The sequence below is a fragment of the Scedosporium apiospermum genome (genome assembly GCF_000732125.1).
Source record: "Scedosporium apiospermum strain IHEM 14462 chromosome Unknown SEQ_SAPIO_0011, whole genome shotgun sequence".
NCBI lineage: Eukaryota > Fungi > Ascomycota > Sordariomycetes > Microascales > Microascaceae > Scedosporium > Scedosporium apiospermum.
This window is the reverse complement of record NW_015971712.1, coordinates 132,219-149,891: the sequence shown is the minus strand read 5'-3', so window position 1 is coordinate 149,891 and position 17,673 is coordinate 132,219. Positions and strand designations below refer to the sequence as shown.

General features: G+C 52.4%; 2 protein-coding genes and 2 pseudogenes across 2 annotated transcripts; 2 read left to right on the top strand and 2 right to left on the bottom strand.

The window, feature by feature from the left end:
- Positions 1–1,443: 1,443 nt before the first annotated feature.
- Positions 1,444–2,499, top strand: SAPIO_CDS0045 (annotated as a pseudogene; the record flags this gene model as incomplete).
- A 1,279-nt stretch (positions 2,500–3,778) lies between these two features.
- Positions 3,779–8,610, bottom strand: SAPIO_CDS0044 (uncharacterized protein; the record flags this gene model as incomplete). Its single annotated transcript, XM_016782926.1, has 4 exons — positions 3,779–4,433; positions 4,515–6,820; positions 6,938–7,410; positions 7,476–8,610. The coding sequence occupies 4 exons, from the start codon at positions 8,608–8,610 to the stop codon at positions 3,779–3,781; spliced, it is 4,569 nt and encodes a 1,522-aa protein (XP_016646559.1).
- Positions 8,611–14,727: 6,117 nt separating this feature from the next.
- Positions 14,728–16,146, top strand: SAPIO_CDS0043 (uncharacterized protein; the record flags this gene model as incomplete). The annotated part of the gene is made up of 6 exons (XM_016782925.1): positions 14,728–14,762; positions 14,993–15,071; positions 15,142–15,147; positions 15,229–15,420; positions 15,515–15,801; positions 15,987–16,146. The coding sequence occupies 6 exons, from the start codon at positions 14,728–14,730 to the stop codon at positions 16,144–16,146; spliced, it is 759 nt and encodes a 252-aa protein (XP_016646558.1).
- A 1,091-nt stretch (positions 16,147–17,237) lies between these two features.
- On the bottom strand, positions 17,238–17,642 carry SAPIO_CDS0042 (annotated as a pseudogene; the record flags this gene model as incomplete).
- Between the last annotated feature and the right edge of the window lie 31 nt (positions 17,643–17,673).

The window sequence follows — 17,673 nt, the reverse complement described above, 5'->3', positions numbered from 1 at the left end:
CGTACTTCGTACTGCAAGTGCTCATCAGTCTGTCCTTGATTGGAGAAGCAGCGACCACAAGCCAAACCAAAACGGTTTTTGCTAGCGGCAACACTTCGCCAGCCAGAGCGAACCAAGTATCATAGCCAATGGGAATGTCCCGGAGACCAGACATTCCCCACTGAGGCGGTGCACAACGCTTTTCACGCTTTTCACCTGTAGGTAAGATTTCAGCCTCACTGCCCTTGAAACCAGTGCAATCCCATTTTCGATGTTAACTTTCAACGTGGATCAAATGTGATGTTATATACAGCTGCATTTTAAGGTTAAAGGCGCCTCAGGAGGCAACATCGACGTCGACCTCACTTGAGCCACGTGGAAATACAGGACGGCACGTGTGAGTAAGAGCGTGGGTGAGAGCGAAGAAGGCATTTGCGTTCGTTAAGTTCAACTTCGTAAGGTCGCCCCTGACTAAGCGAGAAACAGGGGTCAAGGAAGGAACTAGCCTCCGGAATTAAGATCGCGGCGATCTCCAGTGCCTCGTAAGCCTAAATTTAAGGCATCACCGACAGAACATGGAGATTATACCATAATAGAGGGTGCAAGATAATAAAATATCAATGATGGGAGAGTCGATTAAGTTTCCTTTCTTGATTCCTAATTGCTAGAACCTGCTCTCTGCGGTGAGATGATGGTGGGCTGGGCTTGGCTTGGCTTGGGCTGGGCTGGGAGAGAGTAAGCATTCTGGACACAGACTCGATGCAACGCGCCAGACCGCAGACGCAAAGGACACCACCCTAGGCCTAGTCGACCTTGGTCCTACCAATCTGGCAATCCCCCCAGTTGCATGCGCCTCACAGCCTGGTTCAGCTCCTCAGCCCCTTTCCGCTCCCAATTCAGAAAAATTGCCGGATCCAAAACGAGGCCTCATCTCATCCCTCCCTGAATCTATCTTAACTTCTTCCGCGTTGTTTTTGCTTCCTTTTGGCGAGAGTCTTCTCGGATTTCTTTCATTTTCTTTTCTTCAGTTTTGCTGCCTTCGCTTTTCCGTCTCCTTCGAAACGCGAGAGAATATCGGCCGAGACAAATTCTCGAGAGCCGACTTTCCCGCCCAACCTCAAGGAGAAGCCCCCTGAAAATCCCTGCAGGCTCCTCCAAGTTCCCAGCGACCGACCGAGAAAAAAAGTCAATCCTTTAATCCAACTTTTCTCCCTCTCAAAAACTGGGACACGTCTCATACCCCACGCCAAATTCCTTTCCTCATTTCTTTCTTTTTTTTTCGACGCCGAAGGAAAGAAATATCGCCGGACACTAATCGCGAACGATCGATTCTCCGGTACCTGCCGATCGATTCTGCCACCAGCCGCCCCTGAGACTCGGCGTTTGTGCTGCGACAACTGCACCGCAATATAAAATCTGCATTTCACGAATCCGAGGAAGAAAAAAAAAATAAAGAGGGCCAAGATGCGTCTCTCAAAGTCCTCCGTCGCATTCCTCCCCGTCGTTACCGCTCTCTCCGAGCAAACCGCCAACTGCGTCCGCGACCGTGCCAATGACCTCGCCTACGCTTCCCACTGCGGAGACGCTGCGGCACTTAGCAGATGTCTCGTTTCCCTTTCCGAGGCCTCGATCCAGTCCGATATCGAGCAGTGTCTTCTAGACGCCGGCTGCGGTGCCGACGAGTCCGCTGTCGACGCCACAGCGTTCATCTACCTCTGTGACAACGACGCCAGCTGGGCCAATGCGAAGGATCTCCGCAAGAGGCAACGTGGGGGCAACAGCAATAATAATAACGCCGACGCGGAGGACGCCGCGGCGGAAGAAGACAATAACAGCAACAAGCCGAACAATAACGAGGATACCAACACCAAGGGCAACGCTAATACCAAGGCCAACACCCCTGCCCAACCTGCCCCTACCCAGCCTGCCGCTCCCCAGCAAACGCCCGAGGACACTCCCGCGGCAACCACCCCCGCCGCCGCCGAAACCACTCCCGAGAGGCAAACCGAAGTCGTCCGCGTCACGGCGGCCGCCCAAACCGTAAGCGGCGGCATTGCCAAGCCCTCTCAGGGTACCGAGTGCTACGCCACGCGCACCGCCACTGAGAGCATCTGCGACCCGACGGGCACCTGCGAGGAGCGCGTCATCGAAAAGGTGCGCTGCCTCGACGGCTTCCTCTGCCGCATGGACTCCAAGGGCCAGACGACCTGCATGGAGAAGGTCAACAAGCTTGACACCGGCGGCATCATCGTCTCCATCATTTTCGCCGCCGCCATCGTCATCTCCATCGGCATGATGACCTTCTTCTGCTGCAAGGATAAGTCCCAGCAGAAGAAGCTCGCTGCCAAGGCTGAGGCCGCCGCTATTGCTAAGGCCTCTAGCGCCGGCACTCGTGCTAGGAACGTGAGTGATAGGCAGCCGCTTATGACGAGTCAGCCGAACCCCCAGGCGTATGGCGATGCTCCTTCGCCTTCTGCCACCCCCCAGCCGGATCCTTTCAACGATCAGCACAGGTACTAGGAGTTCCTTGGAGGCTGGACCGGGGAATCGGGCTCGGCGCGGCGGTTCGGGCGGGCGGTTCGTGTAGAAGAAGGATGAAGTTATGATTTGAAGCTTTCTTTCTACCTGGCCCAGAAGGGATGTATGTCCCCGAGACAGATCTCGTCCCCCGCTTTTCACACAAGTCCACCCCAGCTAAGCTGATCTGGCAAAGGCGCAAGGGTTCTACATTTAATGAATTTCTCATCTTGTCATATTTTTTTTTTTTTTTTTGGTCCTTAATAGGATTGTTCCTCGATGATCATGCACTCATCTTGGAGAGGCTCATTCATCCCCAGCCTTTCCATACATGTATACAAAAAGAAAAAAGAGACGGTTTCCCAAATCTACCCTGATGTTCGCCCCCCTTTTTTAACAAATTCCCCTGCCCAATTGTTTAAAAGATGTTTTTGTTGGTTTCCTCATCCTCGTTTTCGTCTGTTTGATAGTTCTTTTTCTTGTGGTGGTTTCATGCATTACTACGGAATATAAAGTCGTATGGTTTTAACGAGAAGATTCATCACCTCATTTTCCCAAGGGTGCCTTCGCATCGTGGTGTTTCGACATCTTCCTGTTGCTTATTGAAGGCAGGAAGTTGTATTGAGCCGTGATCTAGAAATCCGAGAATATTAGCTCTCATCGTTGAGAGCCTTGGTCCCGGTTACTTATCGAGAACCATCGGATCCCCAAGTTCAAGAACATCGTTGTCTGTGTTCTACCACAAGACCTCCAGTCAACTTCCTACATCCGTCCATCCATGCATACACATACACGTAACACGTCCAGCTCGACGGGGAATCGACTCCATCCTACATTTCGAGGCATGATCCCATCAAACACATCAGATACCAGGAACACAAAAAAAAAAAAAAAAAAGATGATCAAAAGCGAATAATCGCTTATATTCCCTAATGATCGCTCATCTCCCCTTCTTTAATTTCCCAGAAGAAAGGAAAAAAGAAATGCCATAGAGAGAAGGCCCTTTCGCTATAAAATGACAACAAAAAAGAGAAGAAGCAAGAAAAAAAAGAAAAGAGACTTCCGAGATGATGCAACAAGCTACCATGCAAGTAGAACAATGAAACTTTTGCTCCATGTATTAGTTCCTCATTTCGCCAAATCCGTTAACCCTTTGTGTCCCTGATACTGAGCCAAATCAGATACCCCTTCATTCAGGAAGAAACCAAGGGCTTATGATGAAGAAAGAAAACGGAAATAAAAAAAGGCAAAAGGTGTGCTCTCCTCTTAGATTAGTGGTGGTTCAGTTACCATCACCCTGCTGACTGTCATCATCCTGTTTGTCTCCCTGTTGCTGAATATCCTCCTTCTCCTCCTTCTCCTCCTTCGTCTCCTTCTCCTTATCTCCAAGTTTCTGCAGGCCTCGGAAGCGCAAAGGCAGACGGAAGCGTCCAATGCTCTCATCTTGAGGGTTTTCACTCAAATGAGCCCGAAAGCGCTTCTCTGACTCAAAGGCTTCCATTCTCTTTATGTTACCTGGCTGGAAAGTCTCCGAGTAGAAACTCTTTAAGAGGCTAGGAGGGTGACGAGGAGAAAGTGTGGTTTCCCTTGTGATTGCATCAACCTCAGGACTAGGCCTGAAGGTGTAGCATGGGGATGCAATGGGTTGACGAAGCTTGAGTAGGTCAACAGGAGGGCGACAGGAAAGGTCATTTCCAAAGTATGGAGAAGAGCGCCTCTGTTTAGAGATAGCATCCTTATCCTTACCTGAACCCCAGAGTGCCTTCACACCAATCCAGGGATTGTCTTGTTTATCACAGAATGCCTCATCTGAGCTAATGAGGGGAGGATTGTGGTACTTGCTAAGGCCCACGTGGGAGGCAATGGAAGTGAGGGCGAGACTGGGTTGAGTGCCACGACTCTCGTGCTCGGACCAAATATTTCTGATGGGTTCCGCGCTAGAGGTCACACCAACACCAGTTAAAAGGGTTGTCACCTCATTTGCCCTGCTAGGTGACAAACCCGTGGTCTCCTAAGACCCTCGCCCGGCTCCTGGGGCCGCACCGCCGCCAATAATAGGACTTCCAATATCTCCGGGAGCTCCAAGGGGATGATGAGAGGGTTTATCGGGGGCGCCGGTCGCCACTACCCATCGAATCAGTCGTCGGCCGGAGTCGGTGATGCTGTCGAAGCTGCCGCCACCGTTCTGGACGTTACCCTCTGTCTCCGAAATGGCTAGGAGCTCGGCGTCGGGGACATCGTGGCCAATGTTCTGCAAGATGTTCGCCTTAACAGCGCCGATGTCAACGTAACCGTCGGCATTCGCCTGCCCGTTATCGCTGAGGGACTGGCAGGCCTGACAGAGCATGTGACGAAGGGTGACGGCGTTCACAGGTGGTCTGCCACGGAGCTGGCCAACAGGGGGGACTGCGCCTCCAAACTGAGCACCTGGGGTGGACCAAAGTGAATTGCCCAATGTCGGCTGGGGGCTGAAGGCCCCGGCGGAAGAACTTCCCCATTGAGTATGGAAAGGTGAGCCAAAGGCAGTGTCCATGAATCCAGAAGGCGGGAATTGGGTTCGAATATTGGGTCCCGGCGCGGCAGTTCCCCGTCTAAGGGATGCCTGGTCAAGACTGATGGGGTCCTCCGCGTCGTCATCGAGTAATGCGCGGCTGCCCAGGTGCTCTTGCTCTTCGTCACCAACATCGTGGGAAGACAAGTCAGTGGAACGTTGTCCGTGAACGACACTTGATGGGCGACCAATGGGCGCGGGACGGATGATGGCCTGTCCAGAAAGAGGAGACGGCGAGGGATCCAAACTTCCCGACAACTGTCTAGGCTGCTGGGGAATAACAACACCCATATCCGGGAGTGGACTAAACGCGTGGTTGAGTCCAATGAGGGGATCGCCAGCCACCTGAGGGAATCCCGGGGGAGGGGGAGGACCACCGTAGGCCGGGGGCCGGATGATAGAAGGCGTGAAACCGGGAGGGAATTGCATCAGATCGTGGCCGTACCTAAAGCCAGCCTGAGATGGAGGGAACATCTGGTCCTGCGTCATTCTATTATGCAGGCCAGGTGGGAGGGGGACCTGGCCGAAGCCGGGGGGAGGAGGAGGCATGGCAACGCCGCGGCCGACTCCGAAGGGCGGGAGAGGAGGGGGCGGGGTATTAACAACACCGCGGAGAGATCCCATGGATGGTGAACCAGTGTGTGGTAGGCTCGACAGGGGAGGAGGGCCATGATTGATCTGAGAACCAAGCGTTCCAGGGCTTGCGTGAATAGGAGTCGCGGCATGGGGCGAACCGTGGAGGCTCGCCGGTGCTCCGGGCTGCGGCGTCACTCCGCCGTGGGCGGACACATCATGCTGTTGCGACGAGGTTCGGGAGCGAATGGGATGCGCAGTCCTCGGTGGAATGATTGGAGTCGCGACGGGGACCTTGGGCGATGCGTATGTAGTAGGAGGGGGGGCGTGATGTTGAGTTAGAGAGTTTGTCGTGGCCTGAGAGGATTGCGGAGTCGCTGCTTGGGCGGACGGCTGCTGCTTCTTTCCCAACGGAGTCTTAGGGGCCGCCGACGAGGCTGGGGGACCTTTGGACGAGGATGACTTGCTTTGACCCTTTGCCTTATCCTTGGCTTCGCGGGCGCCTTTGGCCTGGGCTTCTTTTGCCTTTCTCTCGCGTTCCTGGGCCTCGTGCTTCTCCCTGCGCTCGCGGGCGTCGCGCTCTTTCTGCTGTTGACGCTCCTTTTGCAGACGCTCTTTTTGCTGGCGCTCCCTCTGCTCGCGTTCCTTTCTCTCGCGCTCCTGTCTCTCCTTCGCCTCGCGGGCCTCCTTTTCCTTCTGACGCTGCTCTTCCTTGAGCCTCTTCTCGCGCTCCTTGGCCTCGCGAGCTTCCTTGGCCTTCCGCTCTTGTTCCTGTACCCGCTTCAACCTCTCAGCCTCCTTCCGCTGACGCTCATCCTCTTCCTTCTTCTTCTGGGCCTCCTTGGCCTTTCGCTTCTCTTCGTGCAGCTTCCGTTGCTCCTCGGCGCGCTTCTCAGCTTCAAGCTTCTTGGCTGCTTCCTCGGCAGCCCTCTCAGCCTCCTTCTTGGCCTTAGCCTCCTGGTTCGCAAGCTTCTTTTGTCGCTCGCGATCGCGCTTCTTCGCAGCCTTGGACGCCTTCTGGGCCTTCTTCTCCTCTTCTAGACGCTTCTCGTCATCGAGCTCTTGAAGAAGCTTTTCGGTGCGTTCGGACGCCAGCTTCTTCTTGTAAGCGCTAAGGACCCTTTGCTCAAACATGCGTGCCGCGAAGATTTGAAACATTCGTCGGCCCTCTTCCATCCGCTGCTGATCCGTCATAGCCTCCTAAAAATTGATACATTGATTAGAAAAGAGAAGGGGAAGGAAAGAGAAAGGAAAAAAAAAAGAAAAAAAAAAAGAAAAAAAAGGCCTCGCAAGATCTACCAACTCTAAAAGACATACCTCTACCTCGTCCTCGTCTTCATCATAGTCTCCCTCTTGATCCTCATCATACTCCTCATCGTCCTCTTCATCATACTCTCCTTCTTGGTCGTCATCGGGGCATGCGTGACCGTGGTGATCGTGGTGATCGTGGACGTGATGGCCATCGGGATGGTGATGGGCGTGGCTATGGGCGTGCGAGTGGACATGGTCGTGGTCGTAATCGTCATCGTAACCGTGGTCATCATCATGGTCGTGCTCATGATCAGGCTCGTCGTCATCGTCGTCGTGAGCCTCTGGAAGCACATACCCACCACCGTTCGTGCGATGTTCTCTCACTCGAGGGTAGCCGTCATAACCTCCAGGTTGTTGAGCGGCGGAGGCACCCGCACTCTCTTCTCGTGCCATGCGGCGTTCCGCAAGTTGCTCCATCATCTCAATGAACTTTCGACCGTCGTTCTTGAGCAAATCGTCGGCAACGGTAAGGATACCACCTAGGCCGGAAAGTTAGCGAGACTGTACAACGGGTGATATGTGGCACTCATCGGTGCGACGGTACCTTTGACTTGCAGGCTGTTTCCAAAGTCTAGGAAGTCTGCAATGACGCGATCATCGGCTCGTCGATCGTCTTCGGAATCCTCATCTTCGCTGAAGCCTTCCTCTTCCTCTTCGTCGAAGTCCTCGTCATTCATGTAGTCCTCCTCCCGCTCGTCGTCGTCGGGATCGAGATGCTCAACCATTGTAGCGCGAGAGGGGACGGCCCCTTGGTAGATGAGGGAATTGTCTCGGGGGGTATGGAGAGCAAAATTGCCGGGGCCACCGAGAAGGGATCCGTCGGCGCGGTTGGCGTAGTTCTCGAGCTCTCGATAGTAGCTATCGTAAAGACCCTCAAGTTCCTGCTCAATGGCACTTCGCTTACGACCACACACGGCGCAGCTGCATGTGTTCTTCTGCTGCTCCTTCATCTTTTTGAGGATGGTGTCTTTCTCGAGCTTAACGAGACTCTTACGCTCCTCCTCGCTCAGGTTGATCCAGAAAGTCTTGATGCGTTCGCGCTCTTCGTTGGAGTTGGTATTCCAGAAGCGGTCGTCGGTATAGCTTCGGGCGGGGGCATGGTTATGGTGGTGGTGCTCAGCTTCAGCTGGATTTCCGGGCGTATTCTTTTTCTTCTTTTTGTTACGCTTGTTCTTCTTGCCCTTTGTCTGGGCACCAGCGGCCTCGGCATCACCTTCCGGGTGGGCTCCGTTTTCAATAAGTACAGAGCTCTGCGAAGGTTGGGATGGGTGTTGGGTAGGGCGGGGAGTCAACGCGGCGTTGCCATCGTTTTCCGTGGTAGCGGGGATAGGAGCGTGGGTCGTTGAGGCGACTCGAAAGTCAGAAGGTGTGGGCGACGGACTGTGGCCGTTCGCCGCGGCGGCGGCGGCGGCGGCCTTCGCGGCAATCTTTTGTCGACGCTTCTGCTTCTTAGGATTCACGCCCGAAGGCGGACCGTTGGTCGAGGCCCCCAGGACGGAAGGCTGGGGAGCAGGCATGATGGCCGAGGTGGGGGAAGTGGTTTGGGTAGACTGGGCAGCTAGCGGAGCCTTCGGAAGGGCGATAAACTTGGAACCGTCCTTGTTTGTGTATTTGGAGACGTTCTTGCCGGTGGGGGAGGATGTGGGTTGGGACGCTGGCAAGCGGTTGTTCGCGGGCATCTCTAGAGGATAGTCGAGCGATGCGTTCACCGAGAGTCAATCGCCGGCTAAGTCATGGGGGGGAAGGTGTAGAGTTGGAGGGGTAAGAACGCGGTCGAGGGACTTTGATGGGGTTTGGAGAGTGATGCTCGGCAATTCGGTCTCGTGGCAAGGCTTTCGAGAGCGGATTTTTCGGTATTGGGTAGGCGACCCGTCACAAGCGAGTGGTGTCGTCACGGGAGCCAGCAAGTTCCCTGTGGGGGTAGGAAGATTGAGGCTCTCGGGACCTTGACGGGGTATTTGGAATCGAGGGAAGACTGCTGAAATGGTTTTAGATGTTGGAAGCAACCCTGAGAGCCGGTAGGAGATGAGGTGAGGTTGTGGGTTACTTACTGCAGGCCCTTGCAATGCCGTGCGGCTAGAGCAACAATTGGTTGGGTGGCTCACACTGTGGGGATACCTCCTCCTTCGCCCGTTTGCCCAGTGCCAAAGGAAAGCCGGGAAACAGGGAAGGGGGCAAGGCTGGGGTCGCGTTTGGGGGCGAAAACGTGAGAATAAAAAGGACTGAGGAAAATAAAAATTCTCTGGCGATGCCAAAGGGGGGAAAACGGGAAAAGAAAAGGAAATCGAGATAGGATTGACGAGAATGTCGATCGGAAATGGGGGAATCTTCCGAAGACCACTTGGCTTGGGAAACCGAAATTGGGTAGGGAAGAAGATCTGTGGTGAGGATGTGTGGATTTTTGAGGTGTTGGTTCGAAAGCTGTTTTTTTGACGCCAGCAGGAAAAGAAGCTGGTAGGCGCCGCAAGGAACAGCGTACGTTGAAATTGGCTGAAGGATGAAGTGGGATGAAGAAGAGAAAAGGTTGGTGCCACCCTCAAGCTGCAAATACAGAAACAGAAGAACCTGGGCAAAATTCAGCGGGTTGGAAACGAGGAAGGAGCCATTGATCCTGTCAGAGTGTCAATATATTGTATCAATTCAATGTATCCATTCAATGGCCTTATTCACTTGGGTGATTCATCACCAACCTGGGTGCTCCTGCCCTGAAGTCGTTTTGATAATCGACACTAACACAGACGCAGACTAATATCAAACGCCTCGTCGCACCTGCCAGATGATGACAGCAAAGGTATTTCCAACTGTATAGCTCTAAACTTGGCACTGTGCTTAGCCAGATTTTCCAGCTGGGTTCAGCATTGATCAGTGCAGCGACCCAAAATCTGAGGTGCGGGAAGTTACAGGACTGGACGAAAGGCTTCGACAAGGTACTTGTCCCGTGTACTGTCACGTGCATCTTCAACTCCTCAACGCCCACGATCAAACACTGTTGTCGTCAGCGTGGTCTCGAAACGAAACAGAATCGAAGGTCCAAACCGCAATCGACCCAATTGTGCCTAATTCTTTCCGTGAAGCCTTCAATATTATCTCGAGAATCCATTTTTAGCATAGCCTGGCAATCCCACCCCGTCGAGGGATGAAAACAGCGAAGCATTCAGACATTCAGACATGACACTCGAAAGGGTCTTTGGTCTTGGTCCCACACTCTGTAAATTCGTTGGATGCCGGCCTCATCATTTTCGAGGAAAGTGAGACTTTGGATTCACTTCGCCACGTCCAACTCCTGACTAGTCCAGGCAAAGAAGGACACATTTTGATAGCTGAGTAGTAGAGCAAGCGTACACTAGCACACTGCAGATCCTAACAAACTTCAAGCGTCTATCAAAAGATATTCATCTGTATCCACCTCTTATTTTGACCTCAGCATTTAATAGTTCCCGTACCCTCTAAATCAAACGGATATGTAGATCTGATGACTCAAAGCATGTCGTAACTCCCCTGAGAAGCCAGCCCATGTAGGAGTCCCTTGGACGTCCGAGCTTTTTTGCAGTAGTTTGCAAGTGGGTGTTAGCCATGAGCCTGACCTAACAGCTCTGTGAACCCCGCAATCAGTCGTAAGTCTCACTTCCTCACTTCCTCATTCCCACATGACATACCGTCTGTGTCCAGAGACTTTAGCCCAGATCTAGCTAGAGGATAGTCGGCCAGGGTGGACATTTGAGAGCGACAGAAGCTCGAAGCTCGAAGCCCGAAGCTCGAAGCATTCGCTCGCCATGTCTGTAGTCCCGGACCCATTGGTGCCTGAAGGTGAGTGAGTGTTATTGCCCACCGGTGACGCCCGGATAGGCATCTAGAAGTAGTGACGGAACATTTCAGAGGTTGCTGCCTTGTCCGCCGGATTCGATTACGCAGAAGCCGTCAAGAGAGAAGAACTGGAGAAGCGCAACGCGCCCGTTCCATGTCAATGGCCAGATTCCCTGACATCAGCTCCCGCAGCAGATGCCAATGATCCTGTCCAACCTCCGTCTGGGTGCTGGAAAGGTTCTGGATTTACGGTGAGGGGTGGTGGTGGTCGGTCTGTCAAGATGAGGCATTTGAGCAACCGAATCAGATATGATCCACAAAATTAGAATCTGCCTTTACATTACCACTCGCTTTCGTTATTTGGACTAGCTATATCCAGAACGAGAGTTGAACCGTAAGAATGGACTTAACTCGCCAAACTGGGAGATGGCGGTATATATCTCTCCTTTGCCCTACGTTTCTGTCGAATACACAACACGAGGTTCCCCGCCACGTCTTTCAACAACGAAATCAACAAAATCAACTGTGGTAGTTACTTCGTGCAGGATGTCATCGGCATTATGCAGGTTTATAGCAGGAGCGGGAATATTAGTAGTAAAGCGAGCGGAGATCTTGTCGGAGACTCTATGCCGATGGATAGATGGGAATCCAAAGTATATGTATCGTTTCTAGGCGAAAAGACAATACATACGGCCATAGCTCGTAGAGAACTGAGGGTCCCGTCCGCTCCCCTGTCACATAAGCTACGAAGCGCCGAACTAGTAGTTGGGTCGGTGACGACCAGCGAATCCTCGGTGTTGTATGTTTCTTTTTCTTTTTCTTTTTTTTTTTTTTTTCGGCATCTCGTCTCGATCTTTTTTTGGTCCTGTCCTCAATCTCGACGCCCATTGGCTATCGATATGACGGCTACAATCAGTGTTGTTCGCTTCTCCCCGAGTGTCCCGAGAGACGGGGCAGCAGAGTCTCTGGAGCATCCGAGGTTAAACGGTGAAGGAATTTGTGAAACTTAGAACGAAGCAACCCATGAAGTCGAGTAAGGCTTTGCGCTAAGCCCCCGCGATGATAAAGAACGGGACGTGAATGTTGTAAACGTGGGATGTAAATGCTCTTGTTTACACGACCGGAGGGGCTTGGGAGTTTCCCGATATGACATCTGCTCGGATCAGGACTCGAGCCATGGTTGAGATGACTACGGGATATATTCCTGGTACGTATTAGTCTCTCGATGGTTGAGGGACTTGCATCTCCCCACAGTGTCAAGCCTCAGAGGGTGGACGGAAGAGTCTGACCAAGGACAAATACGAAGCGCGTGAATAACGGGTCAATTAACATACACACGTCAAACTTGTAAACTCCTTGAGTACTCCGCACATCCGATATCCGTTTAAAAGGGGACTTCTTTTGCCATGATTCGTCGCTGGTGTCAGTGGAGCTGCACAGCCTCACTTAAGGGCTGAGAACGGACGCGGGTGAGAAAACGTCACACCTTGCCGGTGTCGAGTCCCCTATTCTTTCTTGTTCGCGCTACGTCCTATTGGTGTGGGCCTGGCGTTAATGTCTTGCAGCTCGGTATAGGGATTCGTGATGTCTGTGCATTGTCTCGAGAGAGGCGTTGCCTTCCCGGGTTGTAGGGCTACGTTTGAGGCAAGGAAACCAACATGAAGTCGCTTTTCAGGTAAAGAGGTGATGGGCCAAAGACATGCCCATTGTCCACCGCCCAACAAAGAACAGCTGGAGTGTAACTCGAGGGCTCCCTCGTCAACTCTGCTACGGACGCGGGATATATGCGTACAAGGCAAAGAGTCGAATGGGACATGCATCTTCTTCATCCAACCTGGAGTACAATGATGCAAATGGGGCCATCGTTTGGGCTTCGCCTCCTGTCCTTTCACCAAGGACAGGGCCATGACCCGAACTAATGAACACTCGAAGTCCCGCTTTTATTCGTCAAAGTGAAACCGCATGTCCGGGGACCACACACCAGTGGCCACTGGTTAGGGATGGGATTCGGGGGCAGATCGGCTTCTTTTTTTGGCGGCCTCAATCTCGGGAAAGTCAGATGCATTCCTGGATTTGTCGATGCAAATCCCGTCCTCTTTGTCCTCCGGCGCGGCATGGTTATTAATCAGATACGAGAGGGACTTGACGATCATTGTTCACAATTGCAACGAGTCGTGTTCTATTTTGGAGCCCTCATCGTTTCATCCACAAAGAAACGCTTACCTCGTAGATCCGGGTGCAAGGGAACTGTGACCTGGCGTATTGAACTCTCCTGGCCTCCACCAGCGCATGTGTTCTGAAAGAGGGGATGGACAGAGAATAAACGCGACAATTCCGCCCGGGTTCAAACGGCAATTGATGGACGGGTCTTTGTTTACATTCAACGCAATATTGACATGGCAGGCAGTTTTTCCCCCCTGCTGAGTCAACATCAATGACGTTGTTGACGATTGGAGAGGCCATGGAAGCAGAAAAGATGGAATGAGTATCAATTCAAGTACGAAGGAGGCTTTCTTTATCTTTTATTCAGGGTCTGTCCTTGTAAGTATCTCTCGGCTCTTTGCAACCGTTCGAGCTCCAGTCGGGCTCCCCGTATTGACAGTGAGTAAATAGGACTTTGTCGATTGAAGGACGCAGGCTGAGCTAGGCCCACTTAGGATCGCTGACAGTGACACAGCACCACCATCAATTGACGACTTTTGTCAGGTCAAGCCCACCCGGAATTTACCCGCCAGCCCAAAAGTTACTCTGGCGTCTGGAAGTCGCAGCCCATTGAGCCCAGCTGGATTGAGATCGTGCTATGTATTTATTACCAATGATCCAGGCAGGTCCGGGAGAGTCCTGTTCTGCAGCCTCTGCAGGCATTGTTGAACCGCACATCCAGCCCAGTCCCAGCCCAGCCTAGCCTCAAATACTTCCTAGGACCTTCTCGTATTCACTTTGTCCTTGAACCACCAACCCATCCCCCCCCGGCAAGTGACAACCCATCTTGCCCATATTGCAGAAGTCCCCGCTGCATCTCCTCGCCTGGCTTCGCCCCTTGGAACCATTTTAATCCTGGTCAATCTCAGCCCTCCCGTCACCCATCTAGCCATCTGCATCATCCTGTCCTGGGGTTGAAATCAGGAACCACGGCCAAGTCGCCAGGAACCAACGACGAAGACGGTCCTTTGTACGAGGGTACTTCGTAGGGCATCTGAACCATTCTGTCCCTGATTCCCTGATTCCCTGATACGACTCCCCTGCCCCAACTGGGAAGACTGGCCAAAGTCGCAAGACCCGCGCCCGAAGCCTAAATAAAAGCCGACAGGCCCCGTTTCCGGTCTTGGCCTTACACAGCATCTTTTTTTAACGCATCCGTGTTATTATCTCCAACGACCCTTTTCCATTGACAAGGTTCCACACACAAACAAACTCGTGCACACTAGCGGCTCTCAACTACTCTTTTCTTTTTTCTTCTTCTTTTCTTGTGCTTCCGGCCTTTGGATCCCTCCCGTGCCTGCGTCTCCTCTCTTACCCCTTCTCGTACCTGTGCTCCCGGCTCCCTCTACACACCGACGGACCTATTCGATCTTTCGTATTCGTCCCCGACGCCCCTTGTAGCCTCTCACGCATCCTCGCCGAATCCCGAGATCAATCCCTCTTAATCCCCTCCTCCCGCCGTATCTCGTCGATTCGACCGACACCCCTCGACCTCTGAGCAGCTGGTGGATCGACCTCAAGTACCCGACATAGGGGCGAGTGTAGCTCAAAACGTCTTCTCGCTCAATAAGGGCTTCTTGAAATAATTGCCTCCGTTCCTTGTCGAACGATCTCGACCTATCCCGTTACGAGACAAATCTACAATCGTAGTCGGTGGAGGACGACGACGGTCATCAGGGCTGGGCACTGATCTCCATTGAGCCGCACCTGCCCACACCGACCACTCTACGTCTGGTGCATTTTATTTCCTTCCGTCACTCCGCAAGCGTTCTCTGCCTCCGACACGCACAATGGCGGCTGCCAGTCCAAATAACGCTATTCGAAGGTACGCCATCTTGGTCCTTGTGGCACATCGCTATCCACCTGCCAGCTAGGATAGTCCCGGACATACATGGCACACAATCAGGGCAATCTCCTGGCCGCTGGTGTAATCTTGCGAGCCTCCTGGAGCCCGTCCGGTGATTTCCTCGATACATAGTTGCCACCTCCTCTCCCGGCGGTTTCACGGCCTGGACATGTTCATTGGGGATGTGCTGAACTGACCAATTACTTTAGGAAGCTAGTGATCATTGGTGACGGAGCCTGCGGGAAGACAAGTCTTCTAAGCGTCTTCACCCTAGGTTACTTCCCTACGGTAAGCCTACGAAACCATTGAATGTCCTCCTACTTCTTTGTTTGACTCTAGCTAACGTTTTTCTCGGTAGAACTATGTAAGTTTACGACGACCCCCAGGACGAACCGCTCGCCGATTCGACGACACGTACCAAGCTGACTTCCCTGGCCTGCGATAGATACCGACCGTATTCGAAAACTACGTGACCGATTGCAGAGTCGACGGCAAATCCGTCCAGCTAGCGCTATGGGATACCGCAGGACAGGAAGACTACGAGCGATTGAGGCCACTAGCGTATTCGAAAGCCCACGTCATCTTAATAGGATTCTCTATCGAAACCCCTGACTCGCTGGATAATGTTAAGCACAAGGTAAGGCTTCGAGGTGCTTTGACTTGGGGGGAGTTTTCCACAGGGCTCAAATTTCCCAGAACGAGAAGCTGACTGTTCGCCATTCTTGGATTAGTGGGTGGAAGAAGCTACCAGGCTCTGCCCTGGTGTACCTATTATCCTCGTTGGGTTGAAGAAGGATTTGCGGGAAGATCCCGTCGCCATCGAAGAACAACGGAAGAAGTCTCTAAGATTCGTCTCCCCACAAGAAGGAGACCAGGCTGCCCGGGAAATCGGTGCTCGCAGGTATCTAGAGTGCTCTAGTTTGAGTGGTGAGGGCGTTGATGACGTCTTTGAGGCTGCTACCCGAGCAGCGCTTCTGACGTTCGAAAGGGGAGAGGGTGGTGGCTGCTGCGTTGTGTTGTAAGCCACTACCTTGTCAACCTTGCATTTTGCGAAGCAATTGAGCGTCAGCCGTTCCTGGATACCCCGGAGACTAGAAGGTGGATTTTTTTTGCCCCCGTTATGTTACGGAGATTTCTTGCACCTTATGGAGCCATTCACTAGCATTCCTCCCTCCCTGGCTTGCTCTTGCTCGCGAAGCGCAGCCGCTCGCTAGGCCCGAGCACCCAGGCGGAAGATATGAACCAGTGCACTAGGTTTCACCCTGCTGCGCCAACTCACGTATATGATCCTTCGTCGAATCGTCTTCGTCTGTCGAACCCACAGATCTTCCTCCCCGGCTTCTACGCAACTCCCTACGCCTGACTGAGCTACAGTTTCCGAGCTTAGCACAAGTGACATGTTCTTTTCGAACCCAAACCTAGCGATCCCAACGACAACACTGAACTTGACTTAATGAGAGACATTTGGTGTCTTTCCACCTCTCGACCGCACTGAGCGTTTTACTCAAGTTTTATGCCGTTTTTTTTTTTTTATTATTAATCTTCGCAACGCATTTAGTAATGGAGAATGGGGGAAAAAGTCTTATTTTCTTTTCGACTACACGGGTAACAATATGATGTCTTGTTTTTTGGTTTTTAATTTATCTTTTATATCTGGTTTTCTGAAATACGCATCCCTTTCCTCAGATCTTTGGCTATGGAATTCTCTGTCTTATAGGGAGAAAGGGGAAATAGGGAAGGGAACTGGAAGGAGGGCGGAAACAATATGATGTTCTTTTTTTCCTCCGTTTTTGTAGATCGAACTGTCCAAGGCGCCAATATTTCGCTACCACAAGTTCAACATCTTTGTTTATCTTGCCATGCCCCATGATCCTTAGCATTAATAACTATTTCTCTTGTCTTCCTTCCGATGACTTCTCTGCCATTTTTATTTTCTCTTCCTTCTTTTTCTGCACCCGAAGGTTGTTGAGACAAGGTTAGGGCCCTCGTCCTGCTGGGTGATGTGATGTGGAGTGAGATCGAGATTTTTTGGCATAAATTGAGGATGCTCTTCTTTTTGGAACTCGGGTCGTCAGGAGATATGAGTACGGCGACTCTTATGCCACTGGCTTCTTCTAGGGAAGTGGGTTTTGTTTTTGAGAACCCATGACACATTATCTCACGTAGAGTCTCGAACATTGAAGTAATCCAAGGAGTGGGAAACCAAACTTGTTAAGAATACTAATACAATTTAGGGTTCTTCCTCGCTGTCAGTTCTCCCACACACGCTGAATCCGACCCGAAGCATCTCAGTCCATCAACTCAGCCCATACTCGTATCAAGAGAGCTCTTCCCGAACCCTCCAAGTCTAATACAGGTGATAATGATACATTCAAAATCAAACAATCAAAAGAAACAAGCAAAGTGCCTCATAGGCCGCTTATATCTACAGCCCTTTTCTTCTAATAAAACACTTCACCTCGTCCAAGAATGATTCCACGCCTCCCTAGCAGGCGTCTCCGTCTGCAACCTCGCATACTCAATCGGGATCCCCCTCGGTCCATAAACGCCCTTCTTCTCCATGGCAACCCGATACAAATACCCCTCGGCCCTCGTTCCCGGACCGCTCGTCTTCCTGAGCTCCTCGCACGCCTCAAACATGCCCTGTTGCATCCTCATGAGCTCCCTCTCGCGCGCCTCCCGGACCTTGCGCTGGTGCAGGAGCCAGGCGCGGTGGATCGTCCAGTGGCGGAGCCACCTGCTGCGGGCCATGCGGAGAGGGGCGGGAGGGTCGGCGAAGAGGTTCGCCTTGAGGGCCTTGAGCTTCATAGAGTCTTCCGTCTTGGGCTTGGCGCCGCCCTTCTTCTTCTTTTGAAGCATCGTCGTGGTGGTAAAAGAACGTGTGAGCTGA